The sequence below is a fragment of the Asterias amurensis genome, chromosome 11 (assembly GCF_032118995.1).
Source record: "Asterias amurensis chromosome 11, ASM3211899v1".
NCBI lineage: Eukaryota > Metazoa > Echinodermata > Asteroidea > Forcipulatida > Asteriidae > Asterias > Asterias amurensis.
In genome coordinates, this window is record NC_092658.1 from 3,884,965 (window position 1) to 3,906,801 (window position 21,837).

At 36.9% G+C, this 21,837-nt stretch overlaps 1 protein-coding gene across 1 annotated transcript in view; it reads left to right on the forward strand.

Annotated features, from left to right (window-relative positions):
- LOC139943753 (N-alpha-acetyltransferase 60-like) overlaps positions 1–21,837 on the forward strand; it is a 39,611-nt gene that overhangs the window by 8,699 nt on the left and 9,075 nt on the right. The window contains exon 4 of the mRNA XM_071940530.1: positions 8,190–8,286. Within this exon, the coding sequence (XP_071796631.1) occupies positions 8,190–8,286 (97 nt within the window). The remainder of the gene's footprint in view (positions 1–8,189; positions 8,287–21,837) is intronic.

Here is a 21,837-nt window from a genome sequence, read left to right on the forward strand (position 1 = left end):
ATGAAATTGGGCCCTGTTTTGTACCATTTTGCTGTGTTTGCTTTTCAGTGCTGTGCATGCCTTCTTCTGCGTTTTACACATGTATGTTCACAAAATCCTGTGTTTTGTTCTCAAAATCAGGCATGTTATTTTGCCTACCCTGATTTCTGATTTGTTTGCCCTCAGAAAACTCTACGACATTGTGGTTGAAATCAGATGAGAGATTTCTTAACAGACTCAAATGCTATAAAGCACGTAATGTCAAATGAGTTCACTTTCACCCATGTAAATGTAGTCTTTGGAAAGGAGGATTCATCTGCAAGGCTTGGATGGGCGATGTGTGAACAAAACCTCTGTACGTGGGCAGCTGATTTTTTTTTCCAGCATGAACGGAATCCTGTGCTTCCTTTTGTTGTTAATTCCCATAACAGCAGCACCCCACTCAGACTAGAAACCCACAGCCAGACCAGGGTAGTCACAAAGTGATAGCGAAATTATAGAGATTTGGCTTCGTATAATGTTGATTTATACATTGTTATGATTTACAAGATTAATGTTGATAATTATGGTCTGAACTGAAGCTCAAGGTTTATAAACCTATTGAGTTGTCCCTTACATCAGCATTTAATTTTAATTCATTTTGTATTGATTAATTTTTTAATTATTTACTCATTTAATTTATTAATCTCTCATGCATTTACAGGTAGTATAAAAGTACAATACAATAAAACATATCAGTTATTTATGTTAAACCATTACATGATGGTGTTATGTTATACGAGTCTTATAATTTGAGCATACATGCACCTACAATGTAGCGCCGCATTTCTTGTAGAACAAATGATCAGTGCTTTCAGATTCTCTGTTTACAAGAGGGGGAAGAATGTGTTACAGTACATGTATAGGATTATTATTAATTTTTTTGCAGGGGGGGGGGGCACCCACTTTGTGGGTATGGTTTAGTTCTGGGCCGAATTTCATGGCTCTACTTACCATAAGCAAAGAATTGGCGCTAACAAGGAAACTTGGAATGCCGTTTTTCTCCGGTGCCATGCATATTCCAATTTACTAGGCATTCTCCGCTTATAATGCTAGTGCAGATTTGTGGCGCTTGCACAGTAAGGGGAGATCCGAGATTGTAAGTGCAGAATTCAACGATAAATAGAGCCATGAAATTGGGCCCAGAGTGAGTTGAAGTACATGTACATGTTTCCGAAATCAAAGGAGTATTATATCTCTGTAGCTTCCATCAAGCGTTAATTGGTACCCAATTCCATGAAGAATGACATACCCACCTTAAAGTTCACAGTCATCATTGCCAGTTTCTTTACATTTTGTTTTGACATTTGAGGTGTAACACCTTTACCAGATGACAACAGATAGTGCACTTGTCTTGAAGATAAAACGAAGAATGATTCTGAGAACACCGAATTCAAGCTCTGGTGTTTCTGATCAACAGAGTGTGGGTTTCAGCCCTGGTCGCGCGACATTTTAGCTGTATGGCCTGTGTATAAGGATTGGCAGTGCACTTTATCAAAGAACCTAGAACACTTATTGTGGAAGAGTAGGGGTTAACCCTGGTGTTTCTGGTTGACCATAATAAGCACCCTGGATAAAAATGTTACGTACACATGATGTAAGTTCACTTATGAGGCATATTTGGTCTCAATACTGGACCTGTAGAAAAATAATATAAATTCATTAATATTAGTAAAGAATATTAGTTTCAGCATACATGTTGAAGCTCTCCATTTTTAAAGTGCATATTTATACCTCTTTATGCTTGATCAAAAGCGGTATTTTCATTGGTCCATTTACCTTCACCTGCCAGATGGTATTTTTGCTGTTTACCAAGTGTGTCTCAAGTATTCTTGCACTTGGTACATGTAACTACTTGTACAATGTATACATGCATGTATAGGAGACGATTTCATAGTACAACATTTATGCACTTATGGTAATTATACACACGCCGCATAGTCTGTAGGCTATCGCAAGTCGACAATCTACTATCGGACTCTGCGTGCGCTTTACGAAGCTATCATGGCACTTGAGCAGCAGGACTGTAGTGTATTTAACGCGCAAGAACATCATTCACATGAAAAGATGGTGGCACACGTAAATGTCAAACCAGGTTTTCTCAAGCTCAATGATGCTAAACTAAAGAAGTGTAAGGAAAACATGTAGGGAAACATTGTTTATTATTTTTAGGTTGGCATTTGATAGTTCCCCCGAGGTATAGGAAGTTGACAAACTAGTTCCCGGTCTAGGCAAGCTGGAATTAGTTTGTCAACTTGTAATACCTTGGGGAATTTCGTGTAGTAGCAACTGTCCAACTACGTTTATATCTGTAGTGCCAAACCTTCTGTACAGTATTTCTCTCTGAAGTATGGTCAAATTCACGAAGTCGCCTTTGGTGTGGGGTCATCATAATAATAAAAAAATAGCCTTACGGACGTTGAGGGGGTAACCTTGTTTTAGCCCCAGGAGTACGGGTCAATGTGCCCCGGTCCACAGCCCAAATTAGATGAGCCTAAGTGCAGCCCTCACCTCGAAGTGGCCGTTCTCATAAAATAAAATAATGCCCAGGGTTCTCTCAATGAACAAGCTAGTATCATGGGCCGATACATGCAAACTTCGGTCTACAAGTATATATGCAAAAACGAACGCAGTGGATATGCATTGAATAATTTCACAATAACATTAAAAGAAAACCATTATGCTACAGCTTGAACAGGGCTTTTAAAACCAAGATAAACCCAAGGTACATGTACACATGTACATGTAGAAAAGAATTCCTAAAGCCCGGTTCATACTTCCTGTGAATGCGAAAAGGATATGAATGTTGACGTCACAAATTCGGAGAATTCGGAGCAGTTCAACTCTAAGCAACTCACTCGCGAATATCGCTGCGAAAAGGAGGGTTGTGACGCCAAATTTACGTCAAATTTGCTTCGTATTCACAGGAAGTATGAAGCGGGCTTAAGACCTTGGTTCAATTCAGCGTGCTGCTTCCCTGTCCTCTACATAAAGTTGGTGTGACATTTCCATCAGGATGCTTTGCCAACAATTTAGATTCAGATTGTTTGCACTGTTAACTAGAGGATCTATACAAAATTATCTTCCAAAAAACTATTATTATTAGTATTATTATTATTAATATTATTATAACTATTTTATTTGCCATAACAGTACAAAACAAAATACATTGACAATATACCCCAAGATGGGCAAGGGTCAACAAAAGCAAATACATACTATAATCCGTAGATCTGTTGCCCCACATCTGGGGTACACAATAAAATTAATATAGATTTAACAAAATATAGTACACAAAGCAATAATAAAAGCAGATAATTATACAACCAATAGTAAATAATAAATATCTAATAAGAAAAAATAAATTACAAATCTAAAAAGAATAAGAAATAAATTAAAAATAAATATCTAAAAATAACAGATAAGATAAGGATAAACAATAAAAGGAAATAAATAAACAAATAAATAAAAAGTAAACTTGTAGATAAATTAAAACGACTTAAAATATTGCACAAGTGATTGTGCTAAAGCTACTGTTCAGTAGATTCAATGATGCATATATTCCCCTTTAATTGTTTAATGTCCATAAATTTTAAAGGTTAATGTTATCAATGGTTAATAATGAGTTTTTTATGCAAGTCTTTGTCCTCCATGAATTTGAAAGAGGAATCCAATGACAGATGACAGATGGTTTTTCATACAATCTAAACAATCATATCTTGCATTGTTGTGTTTAAATGTTTGTATGGAGTCATAATGTTTACCTTGGTTCTATTTGTGTTTATGCAGGCTGTGCGCTTTAGTTTCTTTTAAAGGCACTGGACACTATTGGTAATTACTCAAAATAATTTTTAGCATAAAAACTTACTTGGTAACAAGCAATGGAAAGCCTTTGATAGTATAAAACATTGTGACCAAAGGCTCCCTCTGAAGTAACTTACATGTAGTTTACGAGAAAGAAGCAATTTTTTTCATGAATTTGATCTTGAGACCTCAGAATTAGATTTTGAGGTCCCGAAATCAAGCATCTTAAAGAACACAACTTTGTGTGACAAGGGTGTGTTTTCTTCCATTATTATCTTGCAACTTCAACGCCCGATTGAGTTAAAATTGTCACAAGGTTTTTTAATGCATATGTTGAGATACACCAAGTGAGAAGACTGTGCCCAGTGTCTTCAAAGGGAAGAGACATATATCTGTTTGTTAATCACTCTTAAAGTTAATGGCTATAAAACTGTTGGTTAGAAGCAGCTTTTATTAGTATTTATAAAGCATTTTGAGAAACATTTCACTTCAATCAAAGTAATGTGTGGTTACATACAAATATATAAGTTTTTATGAGGCATAAAAATCTACTAGTGAAAGTATCAGCTGTATAGACGATGTGACCTATGTTTACATTCAAACCGCCCTCTGTTGACAAAACATTGTATACGTCATGTTTCGCCGGGCAAAAAGACGCGTAGTAGTGGTAAGATTACTACACTTTCTAGCTGGCTGCCAAAACACAAAGGTTTTGCCTGGCGGTATGCGCGCGAATCATGTTATGGTTTTCGAGTGACGTCAGAGGTCACATCGTCTATACTGTGTCTACTTGCTGAAGAAACACCAGAAAAATATCACGGTATTTTCACAAGAACATGAATAATTTAATAATTTGGGGGGCTAATCATCCTTACTCGCAGCTAAGAGCTTAATTGTGATGGACGTGGCTACAATGTGTTCGAGAAGCAGGCATGCGAGGGCGCTTTTGGCTGCCAGCCACATCAACCCATTATGACCACGGAGCACAGCCAAGATCGAAAGGGTTTGATTTTTCCCGAGGGAGGAAAACCAGATAGTCTGGAAAACCCTCGTGGCACAGCAGAGAACCAACGCACAACTCAACTCACACATGGCCTTGACCGGGAATCGAACCGGGGTCACCTTAGTGAGAGGAGAGCGCTTTACGCACATGCTAACCATGCCACCCATACATTGAATCCATTCACATTGAGCGAGTTGACAGCGGATACCAATCACATCTCTCTCCGCAGCATTAGCGAACGGACACCAATCCTCAGATATCTGAGAAACAATTCATGCATAAATCATCTCTCAAATTGAAATTCTTTGGGGTGAAAATGATCCAAACCATATCAAAATAGTTTATCAACAGCTGCATTGCTTCTCATCAAGTAAAATTTTATGGTTATTATTTTGTTGAGTACTGACCAATATATGACCCTATCTTTAATCGCAATGGACTTAGGGAGGCTGTATCAATTTATGATATTGTACGCTAACAGATTCTAAAAGCTGGGTTGTGAATAGGGAGATACAAATCATCGACAGTAAATTAATCAGTTTTTTTTAAAGGTTTCAGACTAAAATAGACTGTCTAGACGCAACAATAATTTATACTACAGAAAAAATACATATTTGCCAGTTACATAGAGAGTTTGCCAATGAACTTATTGTCAGACATTTCATTTTCACCATCTATTTGCACAAGGGTTCTTTGTGTACATGACACGTGTTCAGAATACAGTGGACTGATGCTTCTGAAAGGACTGGTTTAGACCAGAAATGTAAGATTTGAACAAAAGAAAAATCAAGATTTATTTCCTAAGGAGATGTTTGCTTCAGTTTACATGAAAATCTGAATCACTACACAAATCAAATGACGAGCTCCATATCTATTGAATTTTATTTGTATTTTTGGAATCCTAAGGGAATTATATTAAAAATTTAAATACATACATAGTTTATTTATTTAAAATAATTGGAAGATTTGTATTCACTGTTTAACCCACCACCCCCCCCCCCAAAAAAAAAAAAAAAGAAAAAAAAAAAAAGGAAAAGAAAAAAAAGAAATAATAATAATAATAAAATGAAAAATTCTAAAATTTGGAAAATGTGTGGTGGTTGGAAGCGGAGGAAATTCTTTCTGTGGTGGTTGGGAAATCCTGATTGCCAGGCAGGTTTTCCGGCACAGTCCACAGTGTGGGCAGAACCCTGGAGAAAACCAACCCCAAAACACACTATCTTTATCGTTAGACTTTTATTTATTCCCACTCCCTGTTATTTAACAAACTAATTCCATTGTTTGTTTTGGGAATGAGATTTTGGAAGTTGAAAACAGCAGATAAAAGTAAATAATCCACTAAGCTGTATACCATGGTATGGTATAAGTGACCTCTCTCTTACCAATGACAGATTGGAAAATGTAGGATAATTTTATTACGTCACAGTGCACATTTTAAAGGCACTGGACAAGCTTGGTTGATATTTAAAATATATATTGGCATAAAAACTAATTCATAAATACCTCAGACAGTTTCGCTATTCCTATTGGTGGAGAGCATGGGTGTGTATAAACCTTTGTTTATGACTGGTAAAAAGTGTTAATTTTTGGGCGTGACACGCGACCTTGCACCTGTTCTTATAAGACAGTTTCTTCATTCCTATTGGTCGAGAGCAACGGCTGAAACAGTTGTGCCACATCACGCGATACGCGCGACGCGCACAGCATTCCCTTTTAAGGAGTTGTTTACGCGAGGGCGGCGGAGTGCTCTACCATTTCATAGCTGGAGGGGTGTTGTGTTTAAAGAAATCATTTAACAATTATAATTTTTGCATTTATTTGACTTTTTGACCAAAAAGTGATGATGTTTTTTACCGAAAAGGTATTTAAGAATGGGAATCAAAGTTTGTTGAATCGGTTTTCAACTAGTGGTTTAAAACCGCCGAGGCCTGGTTCTTTATAATTTACCTTGGTTCTTTATAAAATTATCAAGAACCAGGGCTCGTTGGGATTAAACCACTAGTTGAAAACCTCTTCACCACACATTGATTCCCTTATTATGTAATGAGCAATGTGAAACGTCTTCCTCTGAAGAAAAGTAGTTTTTTTGGGGGGAGAAGGTAATTTTTAATTAAAATACTTGAATCTGAGAGAGATTTCAGACCTGAATGAGGCCAGCCTGAATGCATCTGGAAGAGTACACACATTTGTGCAACAAAGGTGTTTTTCTTCCATTTCAATTTCTTGCAACTTCAATGATTAATTGAGCCCAAATGTACACTGTATGTGTGTTATTTTATGCATATCTTGGGACATTCAAGATGAGAATACTAGTATTTCCAAACCTGTCCAGTTCAAGTTTGTGTATTTGTTATATATATATATATTTTGTTAAGGTGGGTGGGTTTAAACCAAACTGTTTAAAAAAATATTAAATGTAAAAAGAAATCACCAAATGACACTGAGTTTTTATTATTATAGCAATTTGCTCTAATAAATATCTTAAGTGGGAGTGCATGTTATGTAAATCCTCTAATTTGAAATAAATATTCATCATGGTTTGAATTTAAAACTCAAATTTACAATTTTATTCTGTCTTAAAAATACATTAATTTCAATCCTGTTTTGAGAATAAAGCAATGGACAATAGAAATATCAGGGAGATGGACAAAGGTTTTTTTCTTCATGGTTGGAATGAGGGAAGGCAATTTGCTGACGAGCATTTCCTTTTTGGATGTGGTTGGGGAGGGAGGTAATTAAAACAAGTAATGATTATCTGTCAAAATGATGTAGTGCTTTGTTTGCTAACGGGCTAAAAATAATGTCTGAAATTGGAAAACAAATAACACCAAGTTATAGGGACATACCCAGTCCGTGTCCCTTTTGAATATTATTTGATAAACAAATTAATAAAAAATTACACAACTTCCAACCTCCTTCCCGTTGAGCACAGTGTATTCAGTCAAAGAAGCTCAAAGTCAAACGCAGCATGTCTTTATTTAATTATTTATTATCATTTTGAGACATCGCTGGATTATAGAGGCTATTTTTAGGCTCCATTCATTGTTGAAGTGGCTGTACACGCTTGACTTGATGGCTTAATGATATCAGGGCAGCTATATAATCCAGCAACGTAACGACTAATTTAAAACATGAAGTCATGTTCATGTACATAATTAAGGGCCCAATTTTATAGAGCTGCTTCAAAAGTAGGAAACATTGGTTATCAATTTTATGCTAAGCAAAATAATGAGCAAGATAACAATGAGCGTGTGGTCCAGTGTAAAAACCCAAGCCCTGAAAGTGTAAAAAAAAAATATTGAAATTTCATTCTTCAAGAAATCAAGTATTTTTACTTTGTCTGTTTTTCTCTTTATTTTCCCAGGATTTCAACATACTATCTGCCACATTCCCCAATTCAACTCAAGTGGCCTATATACTCAGTCTCGGTGTGGTGAAGGAATTCCGACGACGAGGAATAGGTAAGTTCACTTCCTCTACTTCTTTGTTGTATTTTAATGATTGTTGGAGCAGAATCTTTAAACTAAATTTAATATTTTTGAGATAAGGGCACTAATTTTGATTATAACACACTTCTTGCACGTTCTGTATTCTGGTTGGCTGAAACACGGTCACTAGGGATAAACTAATATACGTGTAGCCTAGTGATCGCGCGCCCGTGTTTTGATGGAATAGTACCAGAGCGGGCACTAGTCTTTGCAAATAGTGCCCAGTTACAGCGTCCTCTCTTGACTTGAACCGTGAACAACAACTACAAAACTCCTTTTTCTGTTCTAATTTGACATTTAAGACCGAGCTGTGTTATAAACACATATTGACTGGCATAGTTCGGTAACTATTGTAGTCTATTCCCCCTCGGGCCTGTGAGTGACCAGAAGAGGGGCCTGTCACTCTTCTGGTCACTCAAAGTCCCTCGTGGGAATAGACGTATACTAGTTACCTCGTTGCCAGTCAATATGAGTATACTGTAATCAACCAAAGCCATACCAAAGACACTCAAATTGCCTTAGGATCTTTATCATTCCAAGGCAATGGCCTCATGTTTTGTATCCAGTTCTCTGTATCTTCATACACTTGAGATCTTTTAGTAAAAAGGTACTTTTTTTACTGCGAGTCTTGGTATACAGACATGCAGTCAACTGAATTTGTTCAGGAGATTCAAAAATAGTTTATCAACAGCTGCATTGCAAAAATAGATTCAAAATAGTTTCAAATTTTTAAGAGTTGTATTACAACTGGCGCTGCATGTATTAACCTTTTAAAGTTGGTTTTTGACAAAATTATTAATGTGCAGTTGGAAGGGTCCTTGAGTCTACAGTGTACATGTCATTCATTACTTTCATCAGAAACTGGGTTAATTTAATATCCGTAATAGCAAAATATAGAAATGTCCTTATTTCTATTCATGAAAGGGAGCCTCTACGTCTCCCTAGCAAGATCTTCTTCTTGAGAATTATTGAGCTGGCTGGAATTATTGTTTTCTGTTTTGTTCCTTGGATCACTTTTGTAATTGGAAATTGGTCTACGTTTCAGCAGGACTAGCTTGGTTGTTTCACTAGTCCATGCCTTAAAATAGCCCATGGAACCAACAGCACTTGCCGTAGTGCCCTGTGCCTTTGCTGTGGTGCCCTGTAGAAGTGCTCTTTACCGAAGAGAAATTGCTGTGCCCTTTCAAGGCCTGCTTGTGGGCCAGCTTATCATCGCATTTTCCCAGTCATCGGTTATTTTTTTAACCAACATTTTGTCAGCGGATTCTGTTTGTTATGGGACCACTCTATTCTCCCATCTCGTCAATTGTGCAAATCAATTTTGTCATGCAGATGATGCACATGTTGTTTACTTTGTGAGGTATTGTGGGTTGTTTTTTCTCTTGATGTGTTGTGTCCGTTCCTTCTGCGCCAACGTCTTGGGAGAGATTTTTAAGTGCTCTCCAGGATGCAGGGACGCACTCTGATGTCATTAATCCCAGGTATCCTGTTGCTGAATGCTCGACGCTAAGTCTGTCCGCATCTTTGCACCTAATCTGACTCTGAGGTCGAATCTCGGCCTCATCCTCTCGATCCAGTTCCTCCCCCTTGCTTCCCTCTTGACATATTAAAAACATATCATGTGTACGTAACGATTTAGTTTTTTTCATCATTGTTGATTGAATAGGCCTAGCAGGCCTGATTTGCCGGGGCAATGCCGTTTCCTTCATTACCTCTTTCAGTTCCAAGGTCTTACATGTACATGTAAAATCTATTTTATTTACTCGGAAAGAGCCAATGGTACAATCTTTTTGATGTACTCAAACTTTTGAAACCTCTAGCCGTCGATTTCACCAAACTCTCTCTAACTTAGGATTCATCTTAGGACTTAGGACGGATTCAGTTCCGTATCCAAATACGTAGGATGCATTGAACCCATCCTAAGTTCGGACAGGTTTCTCTTCCTAACTCGAGTTAGGATTAATCGTAGCGTTTCGTGAAATCGGCTGCAGGGCTTAGAAATGTTTTATTCTTTATTATTAAAATAATAATAATATTTTTTTTCGGGCAAAACATTCACAAGCATAATACATTACACACATTAGAAATATGAAAAACTTAAGTTTAAGCATAAAAGTAAACAGATATAACTGTTGCCAAAATGCGTATTCTAAAACAACATGATCGTGGATCGTATTCAATGATCTACCCTTAGTAAGAATCACTCCTGGTATTGGGCGCTTTGTTATCTAGGGGAGCGTTTTTGTTTTCCCCACGAGAGCGGTTCGTGGGGGTGATAGAAATTCGTCTAGATATAACGTCCTCTAATGGCAATTCGTGATCAGGGTCGATCCTGGAATACAGTAGATGCATATTGGACCAAGACTAACATAATGTGTAACAGTACACTGTTTTAATCTATTATATACTCGCGAAAAGGCCTTGCGCATGTTTTTTGTTAATCATCAGCCGCAAACATACCTTGCGGTTGTTCATCCTCTTTTTAAAGAAAATGTTTGAAATAAGACAAATTTTGAAATACAAATAAAACAAAAAATCGTACCCCCTTGCCCTTCTTATGATCACCGAACTCCCCCCAAAAAGGCTTTACGAAAATTTGCAGCCCGATACAAACAGCATGGAGGATGGATAGCCTCATAGCATGGTGGAGTCCCTTTAATGCTGAAAAAAAAAAAATTTTAACTCTGATTGCCTTCAGAAGATCCAGAGATGTACCAGCACATTTCACCATTTTGACATTGCATAGAAGAAAAACAACATCCCTGGCAAGAGTGTAGAAGTCTATGGCCCATGTCAGGTTTAACCATGATATAAGGCCTCAACTTCTGTTTCCTATAAAGCAACAACTAACAGGAAAGCTGTCACTCTCAATATGACACCATTGGATGGCAATTACAGCAACAGTTTAAGACAGTGATTTGGTTCGCCTGCGGGCAATTCCAAGTCCTACGTTTGTGGTTGAGTGTTTATTTTTGTGTTGTTTATCTGTGTACATCAGGCCTGTATGCTTCGTTTTTGGAAGGGCAAGGGACCAAGGAATTTTTTCCTCGGTAAAGGGTGAGGAAATTGTAAATTTCTACTGGAGCGTTTAAAGGGAGCCAAGGCAAATGACCAGGGGGCTTGGAGGCTATCGCCTTTTTGCCCATGTTAAGTATCAGGCCCGGTACATGTAATTTAATGTCTGAATGAATAAACTAATATAAATATCAGCAAGCGTGTGTACGTACATGTAGACTTTACACATAAACAAAACTGACCTTGGTGGGAACATTATACAATGTACAGTGTAATATACATGTAATACAATTACAATTACAATGTACATGTACATGTTTTAATAGTGTACTAATTGTTTCATAATAAGAACATTTTTTGAAATGAAAATTGAATTTTCCAATTAATGAGGGGAAGCCAAGTTGAATGGATTCTTCATTTGTCTTTTATTTTTTATTATTATTTATTAGGCCAAGATTGCAACAAACAGTAAGATACAGTAATATACAGTTCAAGAAAAAAGAAGAAGTAAATATCAAATCTTGATTCAAAATTTATCCAGTCAGCTTCCCAATTGTGGTTTATTATTCAATATCTTTTAAAATCTTGTAACACCTAGAACATTTGTTAACAAAATGTTATTAGCCGGGTCATCAGCCCCATCAGTTGTCAATGAACTGTTCTTCCCTGCGCTTAATACACACAAATGCAAATCAAAATCAGCTAAAAATTACCTACAATAACATATACATGTAGCTCTATGAAGTACAGAGGCTTAAAGGAACACGTTGCCTTGGATCAGTCGAGTTGGTCTTTGAAAAGTGTTCTGTAACCGTTTGTTATAAAATCGATATTGTTAGAAAGATGTTGTAAAAGTGGAATACAATGATCTACACAAATATGCCTCGAAATTGTGTGGTTTTTGTTTTACCTCGTCGACAAACACGGTCGGCCATTTATGGGAGTAAAAAATTTGACTCCCATAAATGGCCGACCGTTAGTTCGCGACGTAAAATGAAAGCCGTGCAATTTTGAGTGATAATTGTGTGGATCATTATATTCTACTTTTAAAACATCTTTCTAACCATGCATTTTATAACAAACGGTTACAAATGCTTTTCAAAGACCAACTCGTCCGATCCAAGGCAACGTGTTCCTTTAATGAGTAAACAAAACATAAAAAACATACAAACATAAAAACACAAAAACACAAAAAGACAAACAACAGACTCATTGATTATTATTATGACGTACACACCGACCATAAAATGGATTTATTAGTGAACGCTGAGCGATCTACAAACTTCCAATTCAACTGGTGAAGGCCTAATTGGGTGTTATATAATACGTTGTAATTAAAAGGCTGTTTACTTTAGGACTGCAAGAAATAAAAAAGACTGCATAATTCTTGTCATTAATTGATTGCATCATTAGTGTAGTGTAATTCTTCCATTATTATAATTGCCAATAACGATCAATCTGACTATATATTCAATTCAGTTAAATTCATTTCAATAAACATTTATTTCATGATTGCTGTTACAAAGACAAGTGACAGGTTATTTACAATTATATTATCATGTAGGCATGAATAAATAATGTTACATAATAAACAACGCAACACAAACACGAATCTTCGAAAAATATCAAAAATCCATAAGTCATAAATCATTATACAATCATAGCCAACATAGTATAAGAAAAAAAGTGAGGCATAAAGTGTTTTAATTTAATGCTTTTTCCCTATGACAGACGATGACTTTTTCATGTCTACGTTTCATTTTTGAAAGGGTAAGGGCACCAAGCCATTTTCCCCCCAAGAGGAAGCCTACCTGTATGAGGACATTTTTAATGTCTACATTTTAAAGGCAGTTGTCACTATTGGTAATTACTTAAAATAATTATTGGCATAAAACCTTTCTTGGTGACGAGTAATGGGGAGAGGTTGATGGTAAAAAACATTGTGAGAAACGGCTCCCTCTGAAGTGCCATAGTTTTCGAGAAAGAAGTAATTTTCCACGAATTTGATTTCGAGACCTCAAGTTTAGAACTTGAGGTCTCAAAATCAACCATCTAAACACACACAACTTCGTGTGACAAGGGTGTTTTTTCTTTCATTATTATCTCGCAAGTTCGATGACCGATTGAGCTCAAATTTTCACAGGTGTGTTATTTTATGCATATATGTTGAGATACACCAACTGTGATGGCTAGTCTTCGACAATTACCAAAAGTGTCCACTGTCTTTAAAGGGTCTATGTAACTTTTGTAGGACAAAAAAACACAATGTCCACAGATTTACACTAAACTTACACAGTTTGGAGAAAATAATAGTAGAAAGCTTCCCTGAAAATATTAAGTGCTGAGGTGCTGTAGTTTTGGGGAAATGAGTAAAACAATGTCATGAAAATTATTTTAATCATTTACAAACGTTTTTTCATGACATTTTTTTTACCCATTTCTCAAAAACCACAGCACCTCAGTAAGTAATATTTGAAGGGAAGCTTTCCACTATCATTAATATCTTCAAACCCTGTAAGTTTAATGTAAATCTATGGACATTTTGAAAAAGTACCCAAATCCTTTAAGGACACCAAGGCAATTCCCAGGGGGTTGAGGCAATCCCCTGTGCTGCCTCCGTTAAGTATCAGGCCTGACTTGAGCATGACAAGGACAACAACAACAAAACAATGTCAGAGACCAGACATAAAGCCAGTATTTACAAAACCTAACCACTCTATCTCTGGGAGGGATGGAGACTTTGTAGAACTCTACTTATTACGCTGTTGACGTGCGGTCATCAATTTACGTGACATACAGTACTAATAATCACCCATTATCCACCACACCGCCAACAACAGACAATCTGACATAATGGCGCTTACAAATCTTACTACCCTACCTAAGTAGATGAGTCTTTGAACTCTACTTATTACACTGTTGATGTGTGGTCATCAATTTACGTGACATACACTACAGTACTAATAATTACCCATTATCCACCACACCGCCAACAACAGACAATCTGACATAATGGCGCTTACAAATCTTACTACCCTACCTAATAAAAGATGAGTCTTTGAACTCTACTAATTACACTGTTGATGTGCAGTCATCAATCTACATTGAATACTACTCGCTCCAAATTGCGGGCCTGATACTTCACGGAGGCAACAATAGGGATTGCCTCAATGCCCCATGATCATTGCCTTGGTGCCCTTGAAATTTACAATTCAATCATACATGGACTTGTAGGGTGCCCTTTATCAAAGAGAAAATGCCTTGGTTCCCTGCAAGTGCAATTGCCCTTTCAAAAACGAAGCATACATTATAAGAATATAAGTTTGTATTATATGAAGCACCTTCATGAGTACCTTGTTTGGGAGATACATGCGCTATAAGACTTCGATATTATTATTATTATTATTACATGTGTATAAGACTTTGATATTATTATTGTTATTATTACCTGAAATCCTACGTACTACTCCATCTCTGTACATGAGGACTTTGAACTATATTAATTGCGCTGATTGATGTGCATTCATCAATCTTTGATAGTATACAGGTAAATGTAGGTTAGTTACTATCGCAACAATGCATCAAAACATAGCGGAAGCATGGATCATGGAGGAAGAGTGGATTTTCCTTCCTACATGGTCGTAGCGGTTAACAGCTTGCCTGCCTGTACACAGTACAGTACGACGAGCCAGGGGGAGGCTGCAGTGTATAGAGGACACCTACCTAATGACCTACAGACACTGTTTTTTTGTGTGTGCAAGGGTACGGCTAGTTGCTTTTTCTCTTTCACTTGACATAGAATAAATCAACCAAAGTAATAGAACAATATGCACAGCATAGTGTGTACATTGTGTACTGTAATTTCATCACCTTTTGTTTTAACTGTATGTTATGTAATGGTTTTTTTTGTACATGTACATTGGATACCTGCTATGTACATGTAGCCTTTGAAATTACATATTTCCACTGTGATTATTTTTACATTTTGACATGAAGAAGGGAGGCACATCTCTAAATTTATTTGGCAGTTATTCTTGATACCTCTGATGTACTGTATTGTGTCACATTATGGTTATGACATAAAATTGTCTTACATTGTATACCCAATAATATTATGTAGCCTTTTGAAATCACATATTTGCACTATGTGAATATTTTGTACATTTTGACAAGGGTTTCATACATGTAATGGTCTATAACATCCAGGTATCTGTCTTAAAGGCAGTGGACACTATTGGTAATTACTCAAAATAATTATTAGCAAAAAACCTTTCTCGGTGACGAGTGATGGGGAGAGGTTGATGGTATAAAACATTATGAGAAACGGCTCCCTCTGAAGTGACGTAGTTTTTGAGAAAGAAGTAATTTTCCACGAATTTGATTTCGAGACCTCAAGTTTAGAATTTTAGGTCTCGAAATCAACACGCACACAACTTCGTGTGACAAGGGTTATTTTTCTTCCATTATTATCTCGCAACTTCGACGACCGATTGAGCTCAAATTTTTACAGGTTGGTTATTTTATGTATGTTGAGATACACCAAGTGAGAAGACTGGTCTTTGACAATTACCAATAGTGTCCAGTGTCTTAAGGTCACTCTATTTGTAAACAAGGGTTACATGTAAATGGTCTCTGTCTACCTTTAGAGGCATCAGCTACCTCAACCCTAATAACTTAGTTTATTCTGTGGAGAACATCTTCCTCGACGTCGAGGGATTGCTTATTATTAGTATCTGTCTACCTGTATACTGTGTACTACACCCAGGCCTGGTGCTACCCATGACTAGTTGTTAATCAGTGCAGGTACACACATTAAATTAAAGAGAGCCCATCATTTTTTTTTTCTTTTCTCGATGTTGTTTTCATACATAAATTTAGGGGCTTATATGTATACATTTCGATTTTTGTTATGTTATGCTATGCTAATTAATAGACAAACTTATTAAGAATGACACAACAAAAGTCACATGTGAATGTTTCAGTTGAATACACTGTCTACTCTATGAGAAAGCAGTCAATTGACCGCGGTGTTTTCATCAAGTACGTCAAATTCATCCATGTTTAGTGGATTCCAAGTGCTTAGATCTCTGGGGTGGATTTCACAAAGAGTTAGGACTAGTCTTATCTCGAGTTAGGACCAGTTACTCGTCCTAACTTAGGACTATCCATGCAATTTGTATATCTCCTAGGACTAGTCCTAAGTTAGGACTTGTCCTAACTCTTTGTGAAATCGACCCGAGGTCATATTTAGGGCAGCATTCCAATGGACACCACACCAATTTTTGAAGAGTCCCCTTCAGACGATCTTTTGAGATTTTAAGATTTGTTGACACACTTTTTTTTTATTTCTAATCAAAGTGGCACTTATTTTTTCCCCCGCAAAAATCTTGTTACCATTTACCATAATACTTTGGGAAAATATTAGGATGACCCTTCACATAATATGCAAAGAAAAATGGATATGAACAGTTCATGTGTGACATACTTTATTTACACTCGGATAGATGTGTAAATGATTGCACACTGGGCTTTATGTCATGTACATTGTACTATATGAGGTGTGCACTGGACAAAATTAGTATGGACACGTTATTGCTCATTAAAAAATATTTTGGCATGACTGTACTTAATTTATTGTCTTCTATGAAAGGCTAATTAATTGGTGAATGCATGAACAGTCCAGCTTGAAGTGCAGTGTACACATACACAAACAATTTATTAAAAGACACTGGACACTATTGGTAATTGTCAAAGACTAGCCTTCACAGTTGGTGTATCTCAACAAATGCATAAAATAACAAACCTGTGAAAATTTGAGCTCAATCGGTCATCGAACTTGCGAGATAATAATGAAAGAAAAAACACCCTTGTCACACGAAGTTGTGTGTGTTTAGATGGTTGATTTCGAGACCTCAAGTTCTAAATCTGAGGTCTCGAAATCAAATTCGTGGAAATTTATTTCTTTCTCGAAAACTATGGCACTTCAGAGGGTGCCGTTTCTCACAATGTTTTATACCATCAACCTCTCCCCATTACTCGTTATCAAGTAAGGTTTTATGCTAACAATTATTTTGAGTAATATTTTTACCAATAGTGTCCACTGCCTTTAAGAAAGATAGTCATGCATGTACTGGTACATACTAGTGTATTCCAGAAATATATGCTCCCTACACTACATTTCTAAGTGGTTGATTTCTTCCTTTCGGAAGTGACATTCTTCTTGTCAAGGTCATTCTCTCGACCTTTCCCTTCAGAAGAAAACATTACATGGTGCAAAAATCAAGTGTTCAAGCGAATGCATTTGCCACTGAAGAAGAACATGCACAATGTACATGGACATTGCAATTGGTTTTGTTATAATCCATGTTACACCGTAGCGTACATGGCTTAAGATTAAGACTAGGGTCATCAATGTTTGGTTCAGTGGATGGTCTAGTCTAGTGAAAATTGTGTAATTTGCAAAGACGTATTCCTAGACTCGGCTTGCAAGTTATGCACGATTAGAAAGCTAGAGCAAGCAAAGATTTGTACAGTATGCAGCAACTGACTGGATACCTCTGAATATAATGCTCTATACAAAATGGGAGACTAGCTTTTTGGTTATATCAAATAAAAAATTAAAAAATACATCCAGAATTTATTTAGTATTTTAAAATAGTGTCAAGTAATAACCCACTTGGAAACTTTTAAAGAAAAGTATTTTGGGGCTAAAACTAATTTAAAAAGTTTCACTAGAGCGTGACTTGGACCTTCTGTCTCTTGATTAAAATGCCAACACTCTAACAACTGAGCTATCCAGCCCCTTGTTTGCGGTCTCCCTATTTTGTAAGAAGTATCTTTGTTTGGTGTTGTTGCAAGTCAGTGCTCAATTTGCAGAGCGCCAGCACATGAAACTGGAGGTTGCCGGTTCAAGTCCCACTCTCTTGGTTTTTTTTTTTTAACATTGCAATACATGTACACCTTTAATTTCACGCCTCCCATTGCTTACTCATTAAAAAATAACGATTGTACATGAATGTAAAGTAAGGACTGACTGTTTGTTAGTAAGTCTGCCAGCACATTTGAGCACAATAGGCCCACGCTCACATTTTACTTCAAAGTCAAAGAGTCCAGGATGATTGTGAAGTACTTACGTACATGTATGTACTATGGATGAACTTTTATCATTTGTGAAATACAGACAGACTTTATTAATAGACCCCTTCCATAAAGCGCAAGGCTGCTGATACGCTGAGGTCATGCGCATGTTTAGGCGCACCAAGAACAGCTACATGTCGTCCAATGGTTGTGAAGTACTAAATGTTTTACTTAATGGATGAAATTTTATAATTTGTTCAATACAGACTGAGACTTTAGTATACATGTAGACCCCTTCCTTTAAGCGCAAGGCTGCTGATACGCTGAGGTCATGCGCATGTTTTTGCACACCAAAGGAACATCTATGTATTTCGTCCGGTGGTCCTTTTGCCTGTGTGAGGGCGCTGTTCGACAGTGTGTTGTCGTATACAATGGGGTGTATTCTGGCAGTTTTATGAGAACATTTGAAGAGAATGGAAGTTTTGGAATGAATGCTTTGCGTTATCAGGAAGAGAATATTTTGAGATTTTTTTGCAGTAGAAGAATTTTAGTTGAGTCTGAGATGTAACTTCTAGTTTGAATAATTGATGTGGATGACAAAACTTGGGTGTTTCCTTATTAGTATCATATCATAAGGAGACTCCATTAAGATTTTTTTTTTGTCAGTCTGTGTTGGGAAATACTATCTCTTTCATCATTCTGTAACAATTCCTGAACAGCTGTGGACTTTTTTTTCTTCGTCAAAATCCCCCAAACATGACATCTGACAATTCTCCTCCTTCCGGTTACTCAGTCGCCGTGACAACGCTGGATATCCCACAGTGCATCTTAAAGGCACTAGACACGTTTGTTAATTACTCAAAATATATATTAGCGTAAAAACTAACTTGGTAACAAGCAACGGAGTGCTGTTGGCAGAATAAAACATTGTGATAAACGACTCCCTTTGAATTAACATAGTTTTTTTATTTCTCGTTCAAATATTTGAATCTGAGATAGTCCTCTCCTGAAGTCTTTCTCAGCATCTGAAAACACACATTATTGTTTTGCAACTTCAATCCAATTGAGTCAAAATTGTCACAGGTTTGTTATTTTATGCATTTGTTGTGTTACCAAGTGAACATACTGGTCTTTGACAAATTACCAAACAAATGTGACCAGTACCTTTAAAGGCCCAGCTGTCGATTTCACCAAAGTCTTCCTAACTTAGGATTAATCTTAGGACTTAGGACGGGTGCAGTTTCGTATCCAAATACGTAGGACGCATTTGAACCGATCCTAAGTTAGGACGGGATACTCGTCCTAACTCGAGATAGGATTAATCCTAGCGTTTCGTGAAATCGGCTGCTGGACACCTTAAAATAACAAGACTGGTGAATATTTTAACTCCATTGGTCGCCGAAGTTGCGAGAGAATAATGGATGATAATACACACGCGCCACACAAAGTTATGTGCTTTCAGATGCTTGAGGTACGAAATGAATTCAAATAAATTAAGGGAGAAATAACTTCTTTCTCAAAAACTACGTTAATCCAGAGGGAGCCTTTTTTTTTCCACAATGTTTTATATTATAAACAGCTCTCCATTACTCGTTACCAAGTAATTATTTAGGCAAAGAATTATTTTGAATTATTACCAATAGTGTACAGTGCCTTTAAGTGCAGAAAAAAGGACAGTAACACGCTGTGCGGAGCTGTGACACTGGAGAGTGCAAGGTGAAGACACGAGCAACAGCAAATGCTCCGTGCTCAGCCGAGTATTATTTCTCCCCCCTTGGCCAGAAGGAAAAATAATCTTCAGAGTAGCGCATGCACTGTCATGATAAGACGGAGGGATGTCGTAAGGAGATCCTCGTCCAGGGTCTACCTTTGCAAGGAAGACTCTTGCGATTTACTGTGAAATCAATGCATGCAAGAATTCACCTGAACTTGTAACAATTATTCTGTCGCAGACGGTCGCTATGAAAGTCGCTTTGTAATCTAAGATGATTTCTCAAGATAAAATGGTGTCAGACTTCTTTTAAAAGGAAGGTATATGTTTTGTAATCACTCTTAAAATAGTTGCAACAAAAACTTACTAGGTGTAAAGTACAGTATGTACATGTCCATGTACAGCAGATTTTGATAGTACATGTATAAGGCATTTTAAAGGCAGTGGACACTATTGGTAATTGTCAAAGACTAGCCTTCACAGTTGATTTATCTCAACATAGATGCATAAAATAACAAACCTGTGAAAATTTTAGCTCAATCAGTCATCTAAATTGCGAGATAATAATGAAAGAAAAAAACGCTCTTCTCAAACGAAGTTGTGTGCGATTAGATGGTTGATTCGAGACCTCAAATTCTAGATCTGAGGTCTCGAAATCAAATTCGTGGAAAATTACTTCTTTCTCGAAAACAATGGCACTTCAGAGGGAGCCGTTTCTCACAATGTTTTATACCATCAACCTCTCCCAATTACTCGTCACCAAGAAAGGTTTTGTGCTAATAAATATTTTGAGTAATTACCAATAGTGTCCACTGCCTTTAAGACCCATTTAAATTTCAAGTAATGTTAGTACGGAAAAATATATCAATTTTTATCCCCAAAAATTTGAATCTGTTACTGCCAGAAAGTTTCTCAGATTGTGTATTCCAAAATAAAGGGATATTCTTCCTGTGTAGACAGAACAGTTCTGCATTTTCGATGGAATCTAAAATTGCTAACTGCCTTTTGAAATGAATTTTGAACAATCTAGCTGTATTTTTTTCCTTCATAAGCACATAAAAAGATGACACCTCTATCTTCATGCAGGACTCAGTAAACCCAATGGAGCAATGACTAGAAGGCCATTTATTTTAGTATTTGGCTGTTTGACATACATGTAGTACTTAATAAGGTCTTCAAAGTAGTGATTTCACGAGAAGATTTACAGATGTAAATGCAAACCTCTTCAAATTTCAGCAAATAAAACGCAAATTTATTTCAGGTCTGGTGAAATGATTTCCGGTGAGAGTGCTGAGATCTAGTGTGATAGTTTCTTGAAATACGAGCCGAACTCAAATCTTGACAACCTTATATTTCATGTTTGATGATCTGGAACTGTTGGGAATGAGGGTGTCATGGCCGAGTGGGTTAGAGCATCGAATTCAAGTTCGGGTGGTTAAGTCATCAGGGTGTGGGTTCGAATCCTGATCGTGACATTTGTGTCCTTGAGCAAGATACTAATTGCTTCTTTTTACCCGGGGTAATAATGTGTACCTGCGAGGCTAGAGGTTGATATTGTGTTTGATGAAGCCTTTGGAGGCTAGAGGTTGATATTGTGTTTGATGAAGCCTTTGGAGCGTCGCGACAGCTCGGGCTGCATACTCCCCAGGGAGTTGAGAAAGATTACAGGAATGTTATTGGCTCAGTGACTATGGCACTTATGTAAACTACTAGGGCGTTAT